The following is a 20759-nucleotide window of genomic DNA, read 5'->3' as shown; positions in this document are numbered from 1 at the left end:
TTCTTTCTTTCTTTCTTTCTTATGTTAGTTTCACTAATAGATGCTCACTTTAACCCAGTGTATGCATTTCTGTGTACAAGTAACTCTCATCTTACTCAAGTCTGGGGGTCCAAACATACAAGAAAAAACACATAAAGCCAGGAGCCCAGGGAAGGCAGATCAAGAGCTCTGGCAGTTTCTCCGGGCCCTTCTACCATCATCCCAAATCCCAGTAAGCACTTGCCCAACTTTGGGAAGGAGACAGGAGAGCTCTAGGACCCTGACAGAACCCTTGAGCCTCATTTCCAAAGCAGTGGGCATTGCTTATCAAGTTTTGGGAATGTGGCAAGAGGGCTCTGAGATGCTGCCAGAGTCCCAGCTTTGTGCAGGTGTATGGGGAAAATAAATGGAGAGCGGGTTCCACAGTTCTCCATCCATCCACCCACCCACCCACCCATTTACTTACTTACTTTCCCTTCCACCTTCCCTCCCTCCACATACCTGCACAAAGCTGTGATCATGTAAGTAAAGTAAGTGTAAAATGAGAGTTACCTGTTCATTACTTGGCTGGAGAACAGCACTGCAAAATTTTAAGAAGTGTGAATTTAAAAGCATGGCATTGTTTCAGTTCATGTACTATTTTGCAAAGGGAGTATTACGTAGGTTCATGCTTAAATGGGAAGTGAATTGAATTTGTCTCCCTTATGCTCAAGTAAGCATAGAGGGCTATAGAGAGAGCTGGAGTCTTGCCTGATTTGCACCAATGCTCAGCTGAGGAAAGAAAGAGCAGTTGTCTCTCCTGCTACTTTTGTTTACTGAAATCTCTGAGCAAATAAAAAAAAGATGTGCACCCTTCTTACACAGAAAGTGATATACAATCAGCATGTTGAACTCTTAATGCATGGATCAAGCACTCTCTAAATACAGTATATCACCCCTTACATAAATAAGGATGACCAGTACCTTTCTCGCGGCAGCTGGTGGTTAGGGTTGTGCCGGCAACGGATACTGAGGCCGAAAAGCTTGCGGGCAGTGCGCTGGATCTTCTGGCGTTGGGTCTCCATGGAACTCTGCAGGAGTTTGTACTGGTTCTGAAGGTCCCAGTCATTCCCCCAGTGCTGGTGGATACTTCCAATGGTCAGGAAATGGTTGTTAGGTAGCCTCTTCATGAAAGATTTAAATTCGTCTGTGAAATACACAAAGACACATATAAAGCCAAGAACAGAGAAAGGGAGGAGCTGTTGTTGTTCTTGGTTTTTTTTTGGGGGGGGGTAGCATTATGCCCTCTTTAATTTTCTATTATTTTTTATAGTTTGGCAAACTTTGGAGAGAATATGAAATTATTGGTAGAGCCCATATATTGCATGCATGAGGTCCCAGGTTCAGTTCCTGGCATTTCCAGTTAAAACAGGGGTGGGAAATCTGCCGCTTGGGACTTTCCCCAGGCTACATCCCCTACTATCCTCCCTTTGTACCCTCCTTTAGTATTTTGACCTGCTAACTGCCCAAGAACTCTGATAATGCTTCTTGCTTGCCTGTATGGATGGATGGTGTGTGTGTGTGTGGTATATGAAGGTAAATCTCACATTTCCCCCCAAGCCTGGTTTTGCCAGTGGTGCTGCCTATCACTAGTACATGACTCCCCAGAGGTTTGCCCAGAACAGAATGTGGCCCTCAAGTTGAAAACAAGGTCTCCCATCCATGAGTTAAAATGATCAGGAACCAGGTAAGGGAAGATATCTCTGCCTGAAACCATAGAGAATGGGAAGCCAGCATGACACCCTCCAGATGTCATTGAACTACAAGTCCCATTACCCACATCCAGCATTGCCAGTGGCCATGGCTGATGGGATTTGTCATCTAACAGCATCTGGAAGGCCGTAGGTTCCCCATCTTTCCTTTAGTCAGTGCAGAATATATTTCCTAGACCAGGATTGGGGACACTGTGGCCATCTAGAAGTTATTTGATTTCAACTCCTATCAACCCCTTACAGCATTGCAGGTCAGGGATGATAGGAGTTGTGGTTCAACAGCATTTGGAGAGCACCACGTTGGGTACTCATGGTCTTGTTGACTATATCTGCCCTAGATAAGCTGTTGTCAGTTGGAACAGATGATACACAGCCAGCTGGGCAAATATCTGGGCCTGGTAAAGGGTAGTTTTAGTATGTAATTCCTTTGAAAACCACCTTCTCCTTTCCTCTTCATTACCTGAATTCTCCAGGTCTTTGTAGGCTTCTGTCCAAGATTTTGCCATGTTGGCCAATGTGTATTCCATGATCTGAATGTCGGTGATGGGACAGTTGCACTGTGGGAATTCTTCTGCACACTGACATCCACACTGGCTGTCTCGGCATATATATTCTCCCTCTCCGTTGCACATTATGTAGCTCAATGCTGACTGCACAAATTTCTCTTGTAAATACTGAGGAAAGATTAGCTGGAGGCCTATTGAAAATAATTGAGTGTAAGAAAAGAGACAGTAAAAATTCAAGGTCCAAGTCAACCCTCAACATTCTGAATATCCTGGAAGCTGACAGGTCTTTGTCTTGTTTTATTCATTTGTTTCCTTTTTAATTGCAAACATGCACACTTCACTGTACCTATGGAGACTCCTGCATATGTAGAAACTGCTACCTTATTTTTAGGTGCTCCCACATTCTGCTTCCAAAATGATAGGCACTCAAGTCACCTGAGTTTGCTATTAGAAGGAATGGCGTATGGGTTCTATTTGTGTTTTATTTATTTATTTTAATTTATTAGCTGTTCAGGGATTGTGGCTAGTGGCAGCAAAACCTTACTGTGAGATTACAGTATAAGCAAGGGATCGAGGGCACGGAAAACTGAGTGTAGTTCAGCTTGGGTTCTGCTGAGTTGAAAATCTTATCACATCAGCCGGCTACTATAAGGTTATGCTGTGACGTATGAAGCTCTGGAAGGCACCATTTAGAACATCAAACACAAATGGATATAAAAAAAGAGTGTCCAGTTCAAACGCCTTTCTGTCCACTCTGTATAGCAATGCTAGCAACAGAAGGTGCCAGGCTGCAAGGCAGGTAGACTTGCATCTACTCTGGCTCAAGGTCAAAAATCAAGGCATTTCCTAAGGCTGCTATACACTCACCACATATTGTTTTGGAAAGTGTGAATTAGGAAGGTTCACTTCTGAATGTATCAGACTACAGTAAGCCCCCAATTGGCACTTGCTTTACTTACATGTTTGCAGCCTTATGTGGTTGGGGTAAAAAAATAAGTAAATGCTCTTCATTTATTTCTCACCCATACACCCAGCAGGTTTTCCTCCCTTACCAGGCTTTGGGAAGAGAGAAAAAGGGTCACACAGCATCCAAGAGCCCCCACACGACCTCCCCAGACCTCAGTAAGCAGCCCTCTGTCTTGCAGGCACATGCGTGTTTCAGGAGCTCCTGACTTTCTGCAATTTTCCTTGTGTGTGTGGAGCCCTAGAACAGAACCTTTGCAAAAATGCCTTGAGTTCCTTGGCAGAAGGGCAGGATGAAAAATGTTAAGCAGGGGTAGGAACACCTCTTGCTTGGGGGGTGAATGTGGTATGCCTGCCCTCTCCCTCTGGCCCTCAGGAGTCTCCCCAGGCCACATATTTTCTCCCTAGGCCACAACCCTCACCGGCCCTTCTTCACACTTCCTCAAGTATTTTGTTTTCCTGGCTGGAATATGCCCTCAGACCAGCTCAGAACATGCCTCTTGCTTGTCTGGATGAAGGACATAGAGTTGGGTGTGAGTGTGTGTAGGAACTAGCTTACTGTACAAAGGCAACACTTACATTTCTTGCTCCAGCCACTTTTCCCTCTGATGCCCTGGGATGTGGCCCCTAGCATGCTCCACAAAAGGGAATGTGACCCTCAGGCTGAAAATGGTTCCCCACTGCTGATGCAGACGATGAAATACTAGCCTGCGACTATGAAGGGAAAATGCCACCTGCATTCATGGACTTTGCTTTCAACATTCACTGGCATATGAATGAATGGAGAAGTGAAAGAAAATGCCCTGGTTTTGTCAGCATTGTTTTCATAGACTCACAGAATCATGGGCATGGGGCTGGGGCTAGGAGGGGACTAGCCCCAGGTGCACATTGAAAGCACGTAAACAAGGCGCTCCCACACAGGGATCCCTGTTCCTCCCCACCTGGCCGGCATGTCCCCAGCCCCAACTTTGGCTGGCTGGGCTCCCTCCTACATGGGCAGGCAGGTGGTGCAGCATGGCTCTGCTTAGCTCCAGTGGTGAGAACTGGGCTGGCGTGGCAGGCTCTGTGAACCCTACACACTCCACCCAGTGCACACCTGCTTGGTAGTGTCAGCATTAAGGGTTGGACTGGCATGGTGGGTTCCGTTTGCCCTTCGTGCCCTGCCCAGCACACCCCCCGGGTGCCGGAAAATGCTGCAATGACACTGGATATATTTGTAGAACTGGAAGGTACCCCAGGAGTCATCTAGTCCAACCCCCTGAAATGCAGGAACCTCAACCAAAGCATCCATGACAAATGGCCATCCAACCTCTGCTTTAAAACTTTGAAGGAAGGAGAGTTCACCACCTCTTGTGGGTGTCTGTTCCACTCCCTAACAGCTCTTGCTGTTCTTCCTGATGTTTCGCCCGCATCTCCTTTCTTGTAACTTGAATCCATGGGTTAAAATACTACCCTCCAGGGCAGGAGAAAACAGGTATTCTCCATCTTCCACGGGACATGTGGGTCAAGGAATAAGAAGACAAGGTGGTGCTTCCAAGGTCTCTGTGTGGAGCCTAAATCCCCCTGTCTGGCCCAAGGCTTGTACAGGCCTACACACACAATACATATATTTCCATTAGCTTTCTTTAGATCAAATTCTGCAGCTTTGTGTTTGTGAGCCAGAGGCTCCAGGAGGATTCCCAGCTGTTTCCTCACACCTGATCAGTTCTGCTTGTCAGACTCACGTCAGTTTCTGGCAGCATGGGAAGCAGTACAGAAAGTGAATCCTTTATGATAATTCCCTTACCCAGATTTGTCTGGCCTCATCGTCAAAGTCTGGGGTTTTCAGCCTGGCAGATTTAAAAGAAGTCTGAGACACCAACAAGCCCCAGTGAACTACAGGCATACAGAAGGTGGGCTGGTCAGTCACCCATCCTGTTTGTGGTTCTGCATGGCACTTTTCTAAAGCTGCCAGCCCACCAGAGGAGAGGGGGAAAGAAGTCAGGATTCACAAGATGGAGCTGGGCAAAAAGGAGAGGACAGTTGTGGGTGCATCCTAGAGTTTGAGTCCTGTCCCTGGGAGGGGTTACTTTAGTGACCTAGAGAGGTTGGCAAAAACCTTACCTGGAAAAGGCTCAGCCGAAATCCACCCCACCCCTGGCCAGGCAAAATTCACAACCATGTTTGCTGTCTGTGAACAGTCCACTTCCCATTTTTTAAATTTTCATGAGGGCAGGCAGGCTGTGAATGGGACTTATGTGCTCATCCCACTTACTGATTAATGTGCTGGACTGGGAAACCAGTATCAAATCCCCACTTGGCCAGAAAACGAACTGAGTGGCCTTGGACCTGTCACCATCTCACCATCTCACCTGCTTTCACAGGGTCATTGCAATGATAAAATAGAGAGAGGGAGAACCGGGTAGCTTGAGTTTTCTAGAGGAAAGGTGGGATTATAACTTAGTAAATAAATGTCCAGCTCCTGCTGGGTACCCCATTATCTTACCCAGAAGAAGAGCAGGCATGTTTGCCTTCAGTCTGATTTGGCTCCATTATGATTCTGTGTAGCTGCTAGTCATTATTTCTCAGTCTTGCAGAGTTGCTGCGAGGACAAAGTGGAGCAACTTGCTCCTCTGCATGCCAGCAATAATTTGGCCTCCATGCTGCCTGAAGCCAAATCAGAGTGAGGGCAATAGTTCGCCCCCTCAATCTAGCATCTTGGGTGGGTGGGTGGGGGGAGAGATGAAAAGAAGAAGAAGACAAAAGTAGGTAAAAACTGAGCAGAAAGGGCACCCAACAAGAATAGGGACCATGGCTACTGTAAGTGCAGCCAGGACACAAATAGCCAGTGAAGAAGGGGGTTAAAAAAGATGAAAGGAGCACAATTTTAAAATAAATACGTAAATAAAATGCCTTATATAGTACTCATATATAGTACTTATATAGTAGCTGCTACAGAATCTGACAGATGCTCAGCAGTGCATGAGGCAGAGGTAGGTAGAATAGAACAGAAATGCTATGTAGTGAGGGTAAGAAAGGCTGAGGTTCAAATCCTGACTGCAAGGCAGTAGAGGCTGGGCCATATGGCAAATGGGTCACTGCCCTATCAATCACAGTCTGCCCTCAGCCAGCACTTCCCTCTCACCTGCCTGCCTTCCTACCTAACAACCTGTGTAGGAGGGTCGCTCTAACTGACAGCCTCCTCTTCCTTAGTCTCAGTGTTGCCCCCCGCAGAATTCAGCAGGTAGGAATTCTAACTCTAGCATTTCCAACCAACACCAGCCACCACTGCACCAGGGGTGGTACTTTCTCACACAAACCTACCTTACAGGGTTGTTATGAGGATAAAAATGGGATGGCTCTATGAGCTCTTCAGATGGAGAGCCAGATGCAGATAATTATGATCTCTCCAATAGCAAGTTCTGGTGATGAGTGCCACCAGGAATGTGGGCACCAAAGAACAGGAGGGAGGTATCAGCACAGTTGGTTTAACTGTAGTGTTTGAAGAAGTTATAGAAAACAACAAGAGAATCTAGCTGGCTGGAACCCTGAACAGAAGCTCTCTGATAAGGAGGTGAGAAAATGCTGCAACATTTTGTTGCAGGACCCGCTTGTTCATATTGGTCATAATGATTCATAGAAAACAGGCCACTCTCTTCTGGGCTGCCTGTCCAGATTAGAACTCCTTGCCCAATGGCAGTGAATCACCCAGTTTTGTCTGACCCAATTTTCAAGCAAGAGGGGAGCAGTGGCAGCTGTCAGAGAGGATAAACATAGCACTGCAGTCAATAGGAATGATATATGGGACACAGCAGGAAAGGGGAGGGCTGTGGCAGCAGATTCAGGTCACGATCTTTTTCATTTTTTCCTCATAAGAAAAGGACATGTCTGGCACCTGCAGATCCTACTGAATTGAGCTGGGAGTTATAATCCTTAAGTAGCTTCCATCTCTTCTCTCTCTCCCCATCTCCCTCCTTCCCTACCCCCCCTCCACATTTTGAGAACTTATAGATTCAGCGTCAGCAAAACAGCACTAGGCAAGTTAGCTTAGAAAGGCACCTTAAGGAAGCAGCATAACAGGGTGAGCCAGCATGCTATCCACCCAATGTCACTGGACTTAACTCACATCATCACTGACCATTTGCCATGCTGGCTGGGGCTGATGGGAGTTAGGGCTGATGGAAGACACTGTAGTACAATGGTTAGAGTGCTGGACTAAGACCTGGAAGAGCAGGGTTCAAATCTGCACTTAGCCATGAAGCTCCCTGGGTAACCTCAAACCAGTCACCACCTCTCAGCCTAACCTGCCTCACAGGATTGTCACAAAGAATAAAATAGGGAGTGGGAGAACCATGTGTACAACCCCGATTTCCTTGGAGGAATGGTGGGATATAAATGTAATAATACTAATGCTTATAGTACAAGAACAATACCATTGCCTTTAAAACATGGACAAAATCTCTGAGTGTAACACTTCTTTGTAGCATTTGGCATTATGCAACAGGAGCATAAAGGAAGAGGCAGTCCTCAAGCTGGTTAATGAAACCTGTAATATACTATAGAATGCCCAAAGAGTTTCTATTATTCCAAATATTCCCCACAGATTCAGCTGAGACTTTGAGTCATGGGGGCAAGGTCTGGGACCTAGTAGATTAGGGTACATTAGGATCTTGGTTGTGTCAGGAAGGATTTCAGCAGCGCCTAATAGGGGGAATTAAAGAACCTTTTAATGAGGGTGAAAGAGGAGAGCGCAAAATATGGTCTGAAGCTCAATATCAAAAAAACCCTAAGATCATGGCCACTGGTCCCATCACCTCTTGGCAAACAGAAGGGGAAGAAATGGAGGCAGTGAGAGATTTTACTTTCTTGGGCTCCATGATCACTGCAGATGGTGACAGCAGTCACAAAATTAAAAGACACCTGCTTCTTGGGAGAAAAGCAATGACAAACCTAGACAGCATCTTAAAAAGCAGAGACATCACCTTGCTGACAAAGGTCCATATAGTTAAAGCTATGGTTTTCCCAGTAGTGATGTATGGAAGTGAGAGCTGGACCATAAAGAAGGCTGATCACCGAAGGACTGATGCTTTTGAATTATGGTGTGGGAGGAGACTCTTGAGAGTCCCATGGACTGCAAGAAGATCAAACTGATCCATTCTGAAGGAAATCAGCCCTGAGTGCTCACTGGAAGGACAGATCCTGAAGCTGAGGCTCCAATACTTTGGCCACCTCATGAAAAGAGAAGACTCCCTGGAAAAGACCCTGATGTTGGGAAAGAGAAGGGGACGACAGACGATGAGATGGTTGGACAGTGTTCTCGAAGCTATGAACATGAGTTTGACAAGCTGCGGGAGGCAGTGGAAGACAGGAGTGCCTGGCGTGCTCTGGTCCATGGGGTCACGAAGAGTCAGACACGATTAAATGAATCAGCAACAACAATAGTGGCACCTGGGTGCCATGCACTCTAGTTTCAATCCCCCCCCCCCGGCTCAGAGAAGACTCAGAAGGAAAGGATGAATCATGTGGGGAGCCATTGTCTGCCCCCCCCCCCACTCCAGGAGCTTCCAGTCTAGAGGGCAATACTTTGTCAAAATCCTACAATCCAGAAAGCATTTTAACAATCCATTTTAACAATATCAGAGCCAGCTGCTACAGAATCAGGCAATGACCCTTTGGGAAACAACAAGGGCAGGGTTAACATCAGATCCAGACCAGCTAACCTTTATAAGGCCTAGGAGTGGCGCAGAGATAACTGTCCTTCGGCGAGTTCCTAGCCAGCATGTGCCAGTGATTTGTTCAGGGTACTGAAAGGCCAGGGTTTGGGGCCTTTTGTGATCCTGCCTAATCTATCTTGACTTTACCCTAAAAGAGGTGACTCTGCTCCTCGGGACAGAACATTGCCCTTCTAGCAAGTGCCATTGCTTCAACCCAATTTTGCTAGAATTTAAGCTGTGAGTTTGGTGTCTCTGGAGGGTGTGAAGAATGGCAAATACTCCAAAGCCCAACAAAAACTGCCCCATTTGACTCAAACACATCACCATGAAATCTAACTGCTCCCCACTGAGACCCAGAGAAGGTCAAGCCTTCAGATCTAACCCTGAAACCTGACAACCCAATTGATGGTATCATACGACCACATTGCTCTTTAGTAATAACAAAAGGAATCCAAACTGGCAGTCTTGATTCACAGTGTAATCCAAACAAGGGCTGAGTGGGTTGCTGCTGTAGTCATTCATACTATCATTCATCCTCTCTTTAGTCTTAACATACTTGCTATGGCTAACTGCCATGATTGCAACCACTACAGTTATGATTTCAGATGCTAGTGGACAGCAGCTCCAGCCAGACCAAGCTAATGGCTGGGATGAGTGAAAGTGTAGTCTAACAACATCTGGGGATACACAGTTTCTTCCTACTTGAAATTAGCCTTTGGTCTGATTCCACAAGACTCTTTTTAGCTTTTTCGTCTTCATTTAATTTTCCCCTCAGTTTATAACCTACCTGCACATAGAAAACTAAGATATCACAAAGATGACTAAGCTACAATCCTTTCCCTTGATGAGCAGGATGGGAAGTTTTTGAGTTAAGAGAATTGCCCAAGAGTCTAATCTCCCTCCCTACATTCAAAAGTGGGAGGGCTAGCATCTCCAGCTAAGGATCTCAGGAGCAGAGATGGGTTGGGAAAGGCCATTGCCAGAGATCACCAAGGAGCCACTGCAACACAGAACAGAAAGGGAGCATAAGAAGACCTCTACTGGGTCAGAACAAAGGCCCACCTACTCCAACATTCTTTTATGATAACGGCCAAATAGATTCCTCCCAGAAGCCAAGTGCAACAACCCCCCTCCCTCATTTGTGTTTCTCATGCTGCCTCCAAAAGTGGAGGGAGAACATAAACCACAATGGCTAGCAGCAACTGATAGCCTTATCCTCCATGAATTTATTGAATCCTATTGGAGATGACTATGATTAAGCAGTATATAAATTGCTGAAATCATCATCAACAACAACAACTTTGGTAGCCAGCACTACATCCTGAAGAAGTGAATTGCATAGTTTAATTCAGTGCTGTGCAAAGACAATAGCAGGCAATGTTGGGAGTGAGGGGGGAAGAGTGTGCTTAACATGACAAAGATCCCATGTCGAACTCCTGGTTAAGGCATCAGGACTGAAAAAGGTTTCAGAATGTCATTGTTAGCAGCACTAGTCAAGATGGGCCAGTGGTGTAACTCAGTTATCAGAAAGCTTCGTATGAGCAAGACTAGAAGTGGTTACTTAGCAGGGAGAATAGGATGGATGCCTTACAATATATCTGTGACCTTTAAAACTACGCTTTAGCCTTACCCTCCTCCTCTCTCTCTCTCCCCCACTACAATCGAGAAGGTGGCTCTCAGAATAATTAGCTAAGATCTTTGACTTTCTTCTCCAGCTGCTTTGCAAGAGCTCATTAAGCATTATTTACAGGGCCACAGGTAATGTGTCTCCTCTGATCTGATTAGCAGCCAAGCACAAACTACTGTCACGAATCAGTAATCTGTTGTGGCTTGAAGGACAGTTTAGGGGAAAGAGCAACGTCTCCAAGATACCACTTACTGTCCTGAGTTGCAAGAGTCTGTAAGGAAGAGGAAAGGAGGAGAAAGGACCATCACAACCAGAATGACATCACGTTGGTCAATCTAGCACAGCTGTAGGGACATAGGAAGCTGCTAGCAAGGGTAGGATCTATCTAGAACGGGCCACACTTAGGGTAGCCCACATAGTATCCTCTATATGTTGTTGGGCTCCAGCTCCCATCATCCCCAGTCAACATAATAACAATAATAGCAATAATTGATTATTTGTATCTCACCCATCTGGCTGGGTCTCCCCAGCCACTCTGGGAGGCTTCCAACAAAGATTAAAAATACATTAAAATGTCACACATTAAAAACTTCCCTAAACAGGGCTGCCTTCAGATGTATTCTAAATGTCAGGTAGTTGTTTATCTCTTTGACATCTAATGGCAGGGCGTTCCACAGGGCAGGCGCCACTACTGAGAAGGCCCTCTGCCTCGTTCCCTGTAGCTTTGCTTCTTGCAGTGAGGGAACCACCAGAAGGCCCTTGGCACTGGTCCTCATTGTCTGGGCAGAACGATGGGGGTGGAGACGCTCCTTCAGGTATACTGGGAGTTTAATGGCCAGAGATGATGGGAGTTGCCATGCAGTAGTACTACGGGGAGTCAGTCTTGTTTAGACTGACTGACAGTAGCTCTTCAGGACTGCAGGCAGGGATCTCTTCAAGCCCTACCTGTTCTTTCACCTGAAACATTCTGCATGTAAACCACTGAGCTTCATCCCTTTCTCCTGCTACTCTGAGGAGCAATAGTCTCCCAGGATCTCAAATAGAATTCCTTCTCAGCTCTAACATATGTGGCAGGGGTGGCAACCATTGGCAAGGGATCTTTTATAGTAGATTCTTTAAGGCTTTAGCCAATCTGTGCTTCAGCGTATCTGTGGTCACAATTGGAAGATGGCATCAGAGTTGGGCTACAGTTCCCATAATCCTGAGCTATTAGCTATGCTTGCTGGGGTTGAAAGGAGATGGAACCCAACAACAGCTGGAAGGCCACAGGAGCCCCACTCATGACTTTAAATCACCACCATCCTCATTGTATGCTTCAGTGTTGCTTTTTCACACACCCTCCCCTTAATCTCATAGACTGAGTCAACCAGGCTCAGTTAAATTATTTTGCAGAGAGTACCCTCGGATATAAAACCCCACACTGGATGCCTCTGGCTTTGGAATGCTTCTGGCTAGAACCTTTGGATGCTTCTGGCTAGAACTTTTGGCTGGGAATGTTATCATTATTATAGTTCAGGACAGAGAACCTGTACCCTCCAGGTTGTTGGATGCAAAATCCCATCATCCCTGACCATTGGCAATGCTGGCTTGGACTCCAGGGCAAAGCAGGGCAGGCAGATCATTGCACATCAAGGTCCTATGCCACCATCTTATGTCAACCCTTGCCAAAATGCTCTGTTTCAAGAGTTTCCATGGACTCTTGCTGCTGGGGAACCAGCCAGTGGCACTTCCATCAGCCTACATGTTAGGCAGGTGGAAGGAGGAGCTCCACATTAGTGAAGTGATGGTGGCATCATTTCAAAGACAGAGGCCAGCAGAACTGGATGGAAGGGCACCTTGGCTCAATCCACCACCACCACCCAAGCCCAGCACAAAGATAGTTTTGACTGCACCCTAAACCAAACATTTCAAAGTAAGATCATGTTAGGTGTCAGTTGTCCCACTGCCTTTGCATTTCTTGACCGCTGAGAAGAGTGATTCCATCCACAGCTTTCCTTATATTATCACAAGTAAAAGAACGAGAAACATGCATCAGCAAAGAAAGAGAAGGAAAAACAGAATATGGCTGGGCTTAAAGGTTCCTAGTTTAGATTATTTGGGTTCACAGAATGTGTGAGTAGGGTGTATGATGAATTAGTATTGTTCTGAGGGCCAGTGTTGGGGGGGGGGCAGAAGCAAAACAAAGGTTGCATGAGCACCATACATTTGAAATACACACACACGAGTCATGGGAACTATAGTTTACCACTCAAAGCCACAATTCCCAGCACCCTTGGCAAATTACAGTTCCCGTGAACTTTTTTTTAAGGGGTGCTGTGATGGGATGACTTAAATGTATAGGGTATATGTAGTCAAAGTTTTAAAAAAGAAACATAAAATATCACAGATTTTCCACCTAAGTCCCCTCTGAAAAATGTGGTGAATACCTGCAAAAATATCACTGAAATTGCCCTTTTACTCCATGTGAACAGGGCAGTGAATTCAGGGTGGGGAATTTTCATTCAATTCTACAAAACTTCAGGAAAAAGTCATGGAACATCCTAGAGAGGGAATGGAATGGAGATCAGAGGAACTGGCGCCAGTAAGTCCAACTCCTTTCTCCCCTTACCTTGTAAGTGGAGTTTGCTCTCAGCGCTTTGCAGAAGGACAGAACTCACAGAGTCCAGATTGTCGTAACTGTTACAGCCCAATGGGCCTGTCCGTGTTTCGGTTACCTAATGCAGCAGAGATTTTAAAAAGAAAGCAAGCAAAATCATTTCCTTTGCCAACAGTATGTAAAGACTAGGGAATGGTATGTAAGTAGAGCCTGTTGGATCAGAACAAAAGGCCCATATGGTCTACCACTCTGTTCTCATGATGGCCAAATGCATATCTAATGGAAGTCCTCATGCATTACTTGAGGGTAAGAGTTGTCTCTGCATTTGTGATTCCAAGAAACTGGTATTCAGAGGCATTTAGTGCCTCCAATTGTGAAGGGAGAGCCTTGCCATGGTGGCTAGTACCCATCAATAATTTGTTTTACTCAAAGAATTTGCCTTATCTTCTTTTAAAGCCTTCCAAGTTGGTGGCCATCACTGCCACGTGTAGGAGAGGGTGCCACAGTTTAACTCTGCCCTCTGTAAAGTTCTTTCGTTTAAGAGTCCTTTCTAAATTTCACAAAATTCATTCAGCTCATGTTATATAGGAGGGAGGGGGAAAAAATTCTGTTCACTTTCTACACACCATGAATTTCTCCAGGAGGGGGTCATGTTTCCAGAATCCCCTGGGGAATTCCTCTTTCCCATTGCTTCCACACTTGAGGAGGAGCTTAAAGTGACAAGAGTAGTCAGAACAGCTGTTGAGGAGGAACCCTCAAAGTTTGCCTAGGCAGCTAGCTAGCGGAGAGTGTTGTATAGCACTTGCATGTTGGGAGCCAATGTAACTGAGTGCTTTGCCAACAAAGAATTAAAACCCAGTCACTTGTCCTTGTTGGTCCAGGTGTGGGTTGGTCTCGGTGTGGGTTAGGATGCTCACAGGGTTGTTGTGGGGAATAAATGAGAAGGCAGAGAACCATGTGCACCACCTTGAACTTCTCGGAGAAAAGGTAGGATATAAATGCAAAAAAATTGCAAAGCAACTTCCAGTGGTGGGGTTTTTTTTGGGGGGGGGCGAGGGGATTGCAGCCTGTAATAGCTTAATTAGACCTTTGCTTGGGGAATGTGACTTCTTTTCTCCCTGCCCCCCTGCTCCATTCATCCAGTATCAGTAGATTGCTTTCACAGATTGAAAAGGTCTTTGTCTGAAGGCCCATTTCTGCTTCTTTTGTCAGTGCCCCTCCACTGCTACTCTCCCGTGCCTTGTTCTGCATCCCTGACCACCTGTATCTGGAAAAGTATTGTCCAGTCCTATTGTCAGCTCTTGTTGCTGATACACCTGAGAGCCTGTGAAAAGACTTCCAAGCTAAATTGTGCAGCATAAAAGGCTGGACAGAAACAACACTTACCATTGTGTGAGCTCCTTTCTCTCTCTCTCTCTCTCTCTCTCTCTCTCTCTCTCTCTCTCTCTGTGTGTGTGTGTGTGCGCAAAGACGCTCCTCTCCACCTCCTATCACTTCAGCAGCTTCTGTGGTGATTTGCCTGGTTGGGTTTTGTGAGGTGTTGACTAGAGTTGAACTTGACATACTCAGAAGCTGCAGGGTCTGGTTCATTAGGGCAGATAGGGCACTGCCAACTAGTCCACGCCTGCCTGCCTGCTTACAACCAAACCAGGGGGGTGGGGTGGCACCTCCTTGTCCTCCTAAATCCCTTGTAGAACTCAGCAAGAAAGAGGATGGGGACAAAAGTTGAATTAGTTGGCTCTGTCTATCAGTGACTCTGGTTCCACCAAGTGTTGGCCTTCCTGCCTTCTGCTCTTCCATACCCTATGGGCAACAGCCAGTGGGGTTTTTTCCTGGGGCTACTCAAGGGTATGCATTACCAGCACATTTTTTAAAAAGGCTAAAAGTGTGGCAGGGATCCCCAAGTGACATCTAGTCCAACCCCCTGAAACGCAGAAATCACAGCTGAATTCCTGGCAGATGGCCATCCAACCTGTTTTAAAACATCCAATAAATAAGAGCCCATCATTTTCCATTCCACTGCCGAGCAGCTCCAACTGTCAGCAAGTTCTTCCTAATGTATAGTTAGAATTTCCTTTCTTATCATTTGAATCCATTGGTCTGAGTCCTACCCTCTGGAGCAAGAGAAAACAAGCCTATTCCACCTTCAGTGTGATAGCCCTTCAGGTATTTGAAGATGACTAGCATATCCCCTCTCAATCTCCTCTCCTCCAGGCTATACATACCCAACTCCTCAACCATTCTTCATAAGGCTTTGTTTCGTTCTGTTGGCTTAACTTTCGTGGGTTTGGGCACCTATCTCTGCAGGGGCTGATTTTTGGGAGGAAGCAAATTGCTTTAAAAAGAGAAAGAAAAGAAAATGGATGTTGTGTTCTAATTGGTGGTGATAGTGGCAACAGCTCCTTTCCCCCTTATTTTTATTTTTGCCTTGCCTGTGGTGGTGGTGGATCTTCTCAAGACTCCTACCTACTCCTACCAAATGTTTTGGACTGATGCTACACAGCAACACCTTGGAAGGACAGCATTTGGAACAAACACATCATCACCACCAGCAGCAACACCTTACGTCCAAAGGAGTGGGCATCTTCCACCCTCCTCCTCCTAACACTTTCAGTGGTCAACACAGCCTTTTTGTTTAATATGCACAATAAACCCTTTCCCTCAATTTCTCATTTTTCCAATCTCAAGTTCAGCTATTTACATTTCTGCACCAATTCCCAATTCTTTATATATGAAAAGTCCTCATGACATTTCATCAGCAACATAACATGTACTGACCTGGACCCTGAACATTATCTAAAGCCCTTCTTTTTAATGCCTCCTCCATGAGAGGGTGACAACATGAGAACAAGCCTTTTCTGTGGTGGCTTCCTCTTTGTGTGGAATGCTGTCCCTGGGGGGGGGGGGTTCGCCTGGCATCTAAAGTTATGTAATATTCCACTTCTCCCAGGCCTTTGGCTAATTAAATAATCTATGGCTTTTAAAATGTTTTTTTGGGGGGGGGATTTTGTTTTGTTGCTGCTGCAGTGGTTGTTTTATATATTTTGTGTTTCTATACAGTGAACCGCCCTGTGATCTTTGGATGGTATATAAATTTAATTAATAAAAATCATGCACATTTCTCCTTGCATTCAAATTATAATGTATATGCACACTTTCTAATAGTTAATACATTTTTGCACACATTATTTAGCTAGGGAAGTGCATCACAAATTTAAGAGAAGAAAGAATTTCAAAGGATGTATGTGTTTAAAATCATTTATCGTTTGAGGAAGAGAAAATCAAGTAGTTTCAGCTTTAAAGGCAAACTGAATCAAAATTCTCCCCAATCCTTACCTGCAACAAAATGCATCCTAAATGCTGTGATGTTGTTCCTTTCCATCACAACATCAGTACCCTCACTCTCTTTAAATCCAGTTTCCTCAGGCTCAGTGAACACATGCAACCAAAGCCATACCTTGATTGCTCCGGTAGAGATCTGGATCTCATGAAGGCGCCTCATAGTTCCATCCCGGTCCAAGAAATAGGAGGAGGCGAGCTGGTGAAGGGACTCGACACTTTGGGAGGCATTGCCCGACTTTCGATCGAGTCGGCTTTTATCCATGTACATGGTCAAAGCCTCCTCTCCTAGCAGGGAAAAGAAGAAAGCATGAATGCGAGGAAGAGGAAGAGGAGGGGGAGGAAGGAGGAGAAATAAGAAAGGAGGAGGAAGGAGAAGGAAGAGATTGGTGAGAAGGAGAAGAATCACGGTGATGATAAGGAGTAGGTGTAAAAGTGTTGCCACATCACTGACACCCAAAGTATGAAAAAGAACCATAAGGAAAGCTTCACATATCAGTGCAAGCCTGCCATTTTACATTCTCTTCATCAATGTTGTTTTAAACCATAAGCAACAAAATCATCATTTCGAACACTAGGAAGAATCTAGGGTGATGTGGAAAGTGCATGGGGTTTTGTGAAACCTGACAAAGGACACATGGAGGATCTCTGCTTCTATTTAAAAAGTAAAGGCTTCTAGTACTTATATGTGCTTGACAACACTGACACAGTGTCTGCAGAACAATAGCACAATTAGGGCTAGGAGTGTTGTCTTGGCAATACGCATACACACACAAACACACACAGAGAGAGATTTTTTCCAAACTTAAGTTATACATATGCACGCCTATTTCCTCATATAGTTCTGATGCCAAGTGTACCCCAAACCATCCCAGGTCAGATCAGGGCTGCTCTGAAGCACCAAATCAGGTCCTAAATCAAATGGGGGGGGCGACATGCACAGAACTACTATGGAGTAGCAGTCACTGGGATGAAAGAAGTGGTGTCACAATTGTAAGCATGCCCATTTTCACCTGCAAAAAGCATGGGTGGATATGTTCGAGGAAGGGAGGAAAAGAGCAACACATCACCTCCCTGGAAAGAGCCAGCAACAGTAATCAAGAAGGGTTAATAGATTTTTTCTGCATTATTAAGTCCTAATTTCTCATTTATTAAGCAGACGCAGTGTTCAAAGTCATCTTCCCTTCAGGGCATTCCCTGAAAATTAGCTTTCAGCTCTGCCCACTCCATCCTCAAGCAGATGCAGTCCAAGGAACTGCCTAGCACATTCTCTCTTTACTTCTAAAGAGGACCTTTTACTGGCACTGGGACAAAGGGATTGGCACTGGGACAGATCAGAATTAGGCTGGGAGGGCCAGACATGCTGCAACAAATGAGACCTCCCTAATCTTGTTGCACACTTTCTGCTTCTGTGAAGCCTTTGCTGCTGCCAATGAAGAGGTTTCCTTGATATGCAAGTAGCAGCCTCAGAGAGGTGATATTTGCCATGACCATGGAACTTAAAGAACAATTCGAAGACTTCTGCAATTAAGAGCTAGTGTTTTAAGATGCTTCCAGGTGTCCTGTTTATTGAACTTTCATCCACTCAAGGAGATTAGATGGTGTTGGCGATTTAATTACTTTTCTTTCTTATCTGTATACAGGGAGGTTGGATGATGCTGCATCAAAGCAAGTGTTGTCCCACACTTCTCAGTGCATTTCCCGGCCGCTCTCCTTATCCCTAGAAGTCTAATCTTTCGGAAAAGTATGGTTGTTGCACAAGATCTCCCAATCACCTATAACTTAGATTTGTGATTAAATCCCATTTTGTGATTAAATCCCACTTGAAAATAGCAACAGGCTGGAAGAGACACAAGTGTGGTTGTTTTTTCTTCTCCCTCCCAATCTCCCCTTCCTTTTCTGTCATGTCTTTTAGAGCACGAGCCTAAATGCTGCGACCATATTATTACTGATTCTTCTAAGCTACTAAGGGAGTCTTATTTTGGCTGAAAAATGACCCGCTACACACACACATCCATGGTCCCGTGGTTGCTCAGGCTTCCCCTCAGCCACTATCTGCACAAGGAAAGAAAAAAGCACATTAATTGCATCCACACAATTAACACAAGCTCTAATTTACTCCATTGGTCTACATCAGGGACTGGACTGGGTGTTTCCAGAACTCAGGTGTTAAGCAGGTAGCAACAGAGGATAAGACCATGGCTGTGAACATTTCTACATTCCTTGATTTTCTGATTAGGTTTGAGCCCCACCAGAAGACCAGGAGAACCAGGCTTACCATCAAGTTATGACATGCATACACAAAGATGCTGTCACAGATCAAACACTGGAGGGTTATCTCAGCTCATATCAGCCCAACCAGAAGATGTCCAGTGTTGGCACTCCATACATTCTCTTGAGAACTGACGTCGTCAACATCAGAAATATTATTATTTATTAAATTTCTATAAAGCCCTTCATCTGAAAATCACAGGGCAGTTTACAATATCCCCCCCAAAAAATACCATACCATAGTAACGAACAATAACAATACACCCCCCTGCCTCTGCCCATAGTTTAAAGGTCCTAAATTATTTAGTTAGCGAAAGGTCTGGGGGAAGAAAAATATTACATAACTTTAGGTGCCAGGTGAGGCTCCCTTGGGAGAACATTCCACAAACAGGAAGCCACCACAGAAAAGGCCTGTTCCTCACACAGAGGAAGCACACAAAAAAGGGCTTCTGATGATGATTGGAGGGTCCAGGTTGGGGAGAGGTGGTCCTTGAGGTATTGTGGTCCTGAGCTGTTTAAGGTTTTATTGGTCAAAACCAGCACTTTGAATTGAGCCTGGAACCTACTAACCTAATTAAGCAGACAGTGCTGTCAGGCCAGGATTGGATTTATATGCTCTTTCTTGTCCTGGCGAGCAACCAGGTTGCTGAATTCTGCACCATCTCAAGTCTCTGGACAGTCTTTAGAGGCAGTCCTACATGCAACATGTTGCAGTAATCTAACCTAGAGCTGTTAGACTTGCATAGGCATCTGGTCTACCCATGTAACAGAATGAGGTGCTGGAGTCCTGATATGAAGAATGTGAACATATAAAACAGAAAAGGGGAATCTGTGCTATTCTTCAACTACAACTCCTATCATCCTATTCTGCCTTAGTCAGACCACACCTGGAATACTTTGTCCAATTCTGGGCACCACAATTTAAGAAGGATGTTGACAAGTTGGAATGGGTGCAGAGGAGGGCAACCAAGATGATTAAGGGCTTGTTAACTAAGCCTTACAAGAAGTGCTTGAAGGAGCTGGGTATGTTTAACATGGAAAAGAGGAGACTGAGAGGAGATATGATAGCCACCTTCAACTATATTAAGGGCTGTCACATGGAGGAGGGAGCTTGTTTTCTCCTGCTCTGGAGGGTAGGACTCGAACCAAAAGTTTCAAGATTCCATCTAAACATTCGGGAAAACTTTCTGACAGTAAGAGCTGTTCAGCAGTGGCGCAGACTCCTATGAGAGGTGGTGGATTCTCTTTCCTTGGAGGTTTTTAAAGAGAGGATGGATGGCCATCTGTCATGGACTCTTTAGCTGAAATTCCTGCATTGCAGGGGGTTGGACTAGATGTCCCTTGGGGTCCCTTCCAACTCTAAGATTCTATGATCCCTGACCGTTGACCATGCTTCCTGTGGCTGCTTAGAGTCCAACAATATCTGAAGCATATCAGAATGGGCAAAAGTGCTCTTGAAAGTGTATCACTTTTGCATTCTGCCTCCCCACCCCAAATTTATCTGGTTATCAAGATAGACAGATGACTCCCTGCTTCAGAAACCAGTTTAGGGCAAGCTATTTCACTGATGAGTTTCAGAGAGATGAGATGTCATTCATAGGTAATGGTGTGTTGATCTGCAGGTCCTCAGTGATCCTCAGTGTGATAAATTAGATCTGAACTAAAACTCACCCCCAGGTTGAGCTCAGAGGTAGAGCTTCAGTATCTCTGGGAAGGGCTGCCCTGAAATCTTAGAGACCCTCTATCAGCCAGTGTAGACAATACCAAGCTAGATGGACCAATGGTATGACTCATAAGGCCGCTTCTTACGTTCCTATATTTGTACTTTTGCAAATCTTGGTATTTCCACTAGTCGGAGGATACCACCCTCTTCCACCTGAATGTTACTGTTTTGGTCGCAACTGTGGACACCATTTTGATGCAAAGGTAGCAAAACAGTGAGAGATTACTCACTGTAGAGCTTAGAGGCTTAGTTCTTATCTCTGAGGGGGCTGTCTTTTCAGTAGCACTTAAGAACACTAAAAGATCTCTGTT

The 20759-nt window shown here is 45.3% G+C and overlaps 1 protein-coding gene across 2 annotated transcripts in view; it reads right to left on the bottom strand.

The window, feature by feature from the left end:
• BRINP1 (BMP/retinoic acid inducible neural specific 1) overlaps window positions 1-20759 on the bottom strand; it is a 108167-nt gene that overhangs the window by 12760 nt on the left and 74648 nt on the right. For both annotated transcript variants that reach the window (XM_053373488.1, XM_053373486.1), the window contains 4 exons: window positions 16573-16742; window positions 13128-13233; window positions 2191-2427; window positions 943-1165 (listed from right to left, as the gene is read on the bottom strand). In XM_053373488.1, coding sequence (XP_053229463.1) covers window positions 943-1165; window positions 2191-2427; window positions 13128-13233; window positions 16573-16742 — 736 coding nt within the window. The remainder of the gene's footprint in view (window positions 1-942; window positions 1166-2190; window positions 2428-13127; window positions 13234-16572; window positions 16743-20759) is intronic.

The sequence above is a fragment of the Podarcis raffonei genome, chromosome Z, assembly GCF_027172205.1.
Source record: "Podarcis raffonei isolate rPodRaf1 chromosome Z, rPodRaf1.pri, whole genome shotgun sequence".
Classification (NCBI taxonomy): Eukaryota; Metazoa; Chordata; class Lepidosauria; order Squamata; family Lacertidae; genus Podarcis; species Podarcis raffonei.
The sequence above is the reverse complement of the archived record's forward strand: the minus strand, read 5'-3'. Positions and strand labels throughout refer to the sequence as shown.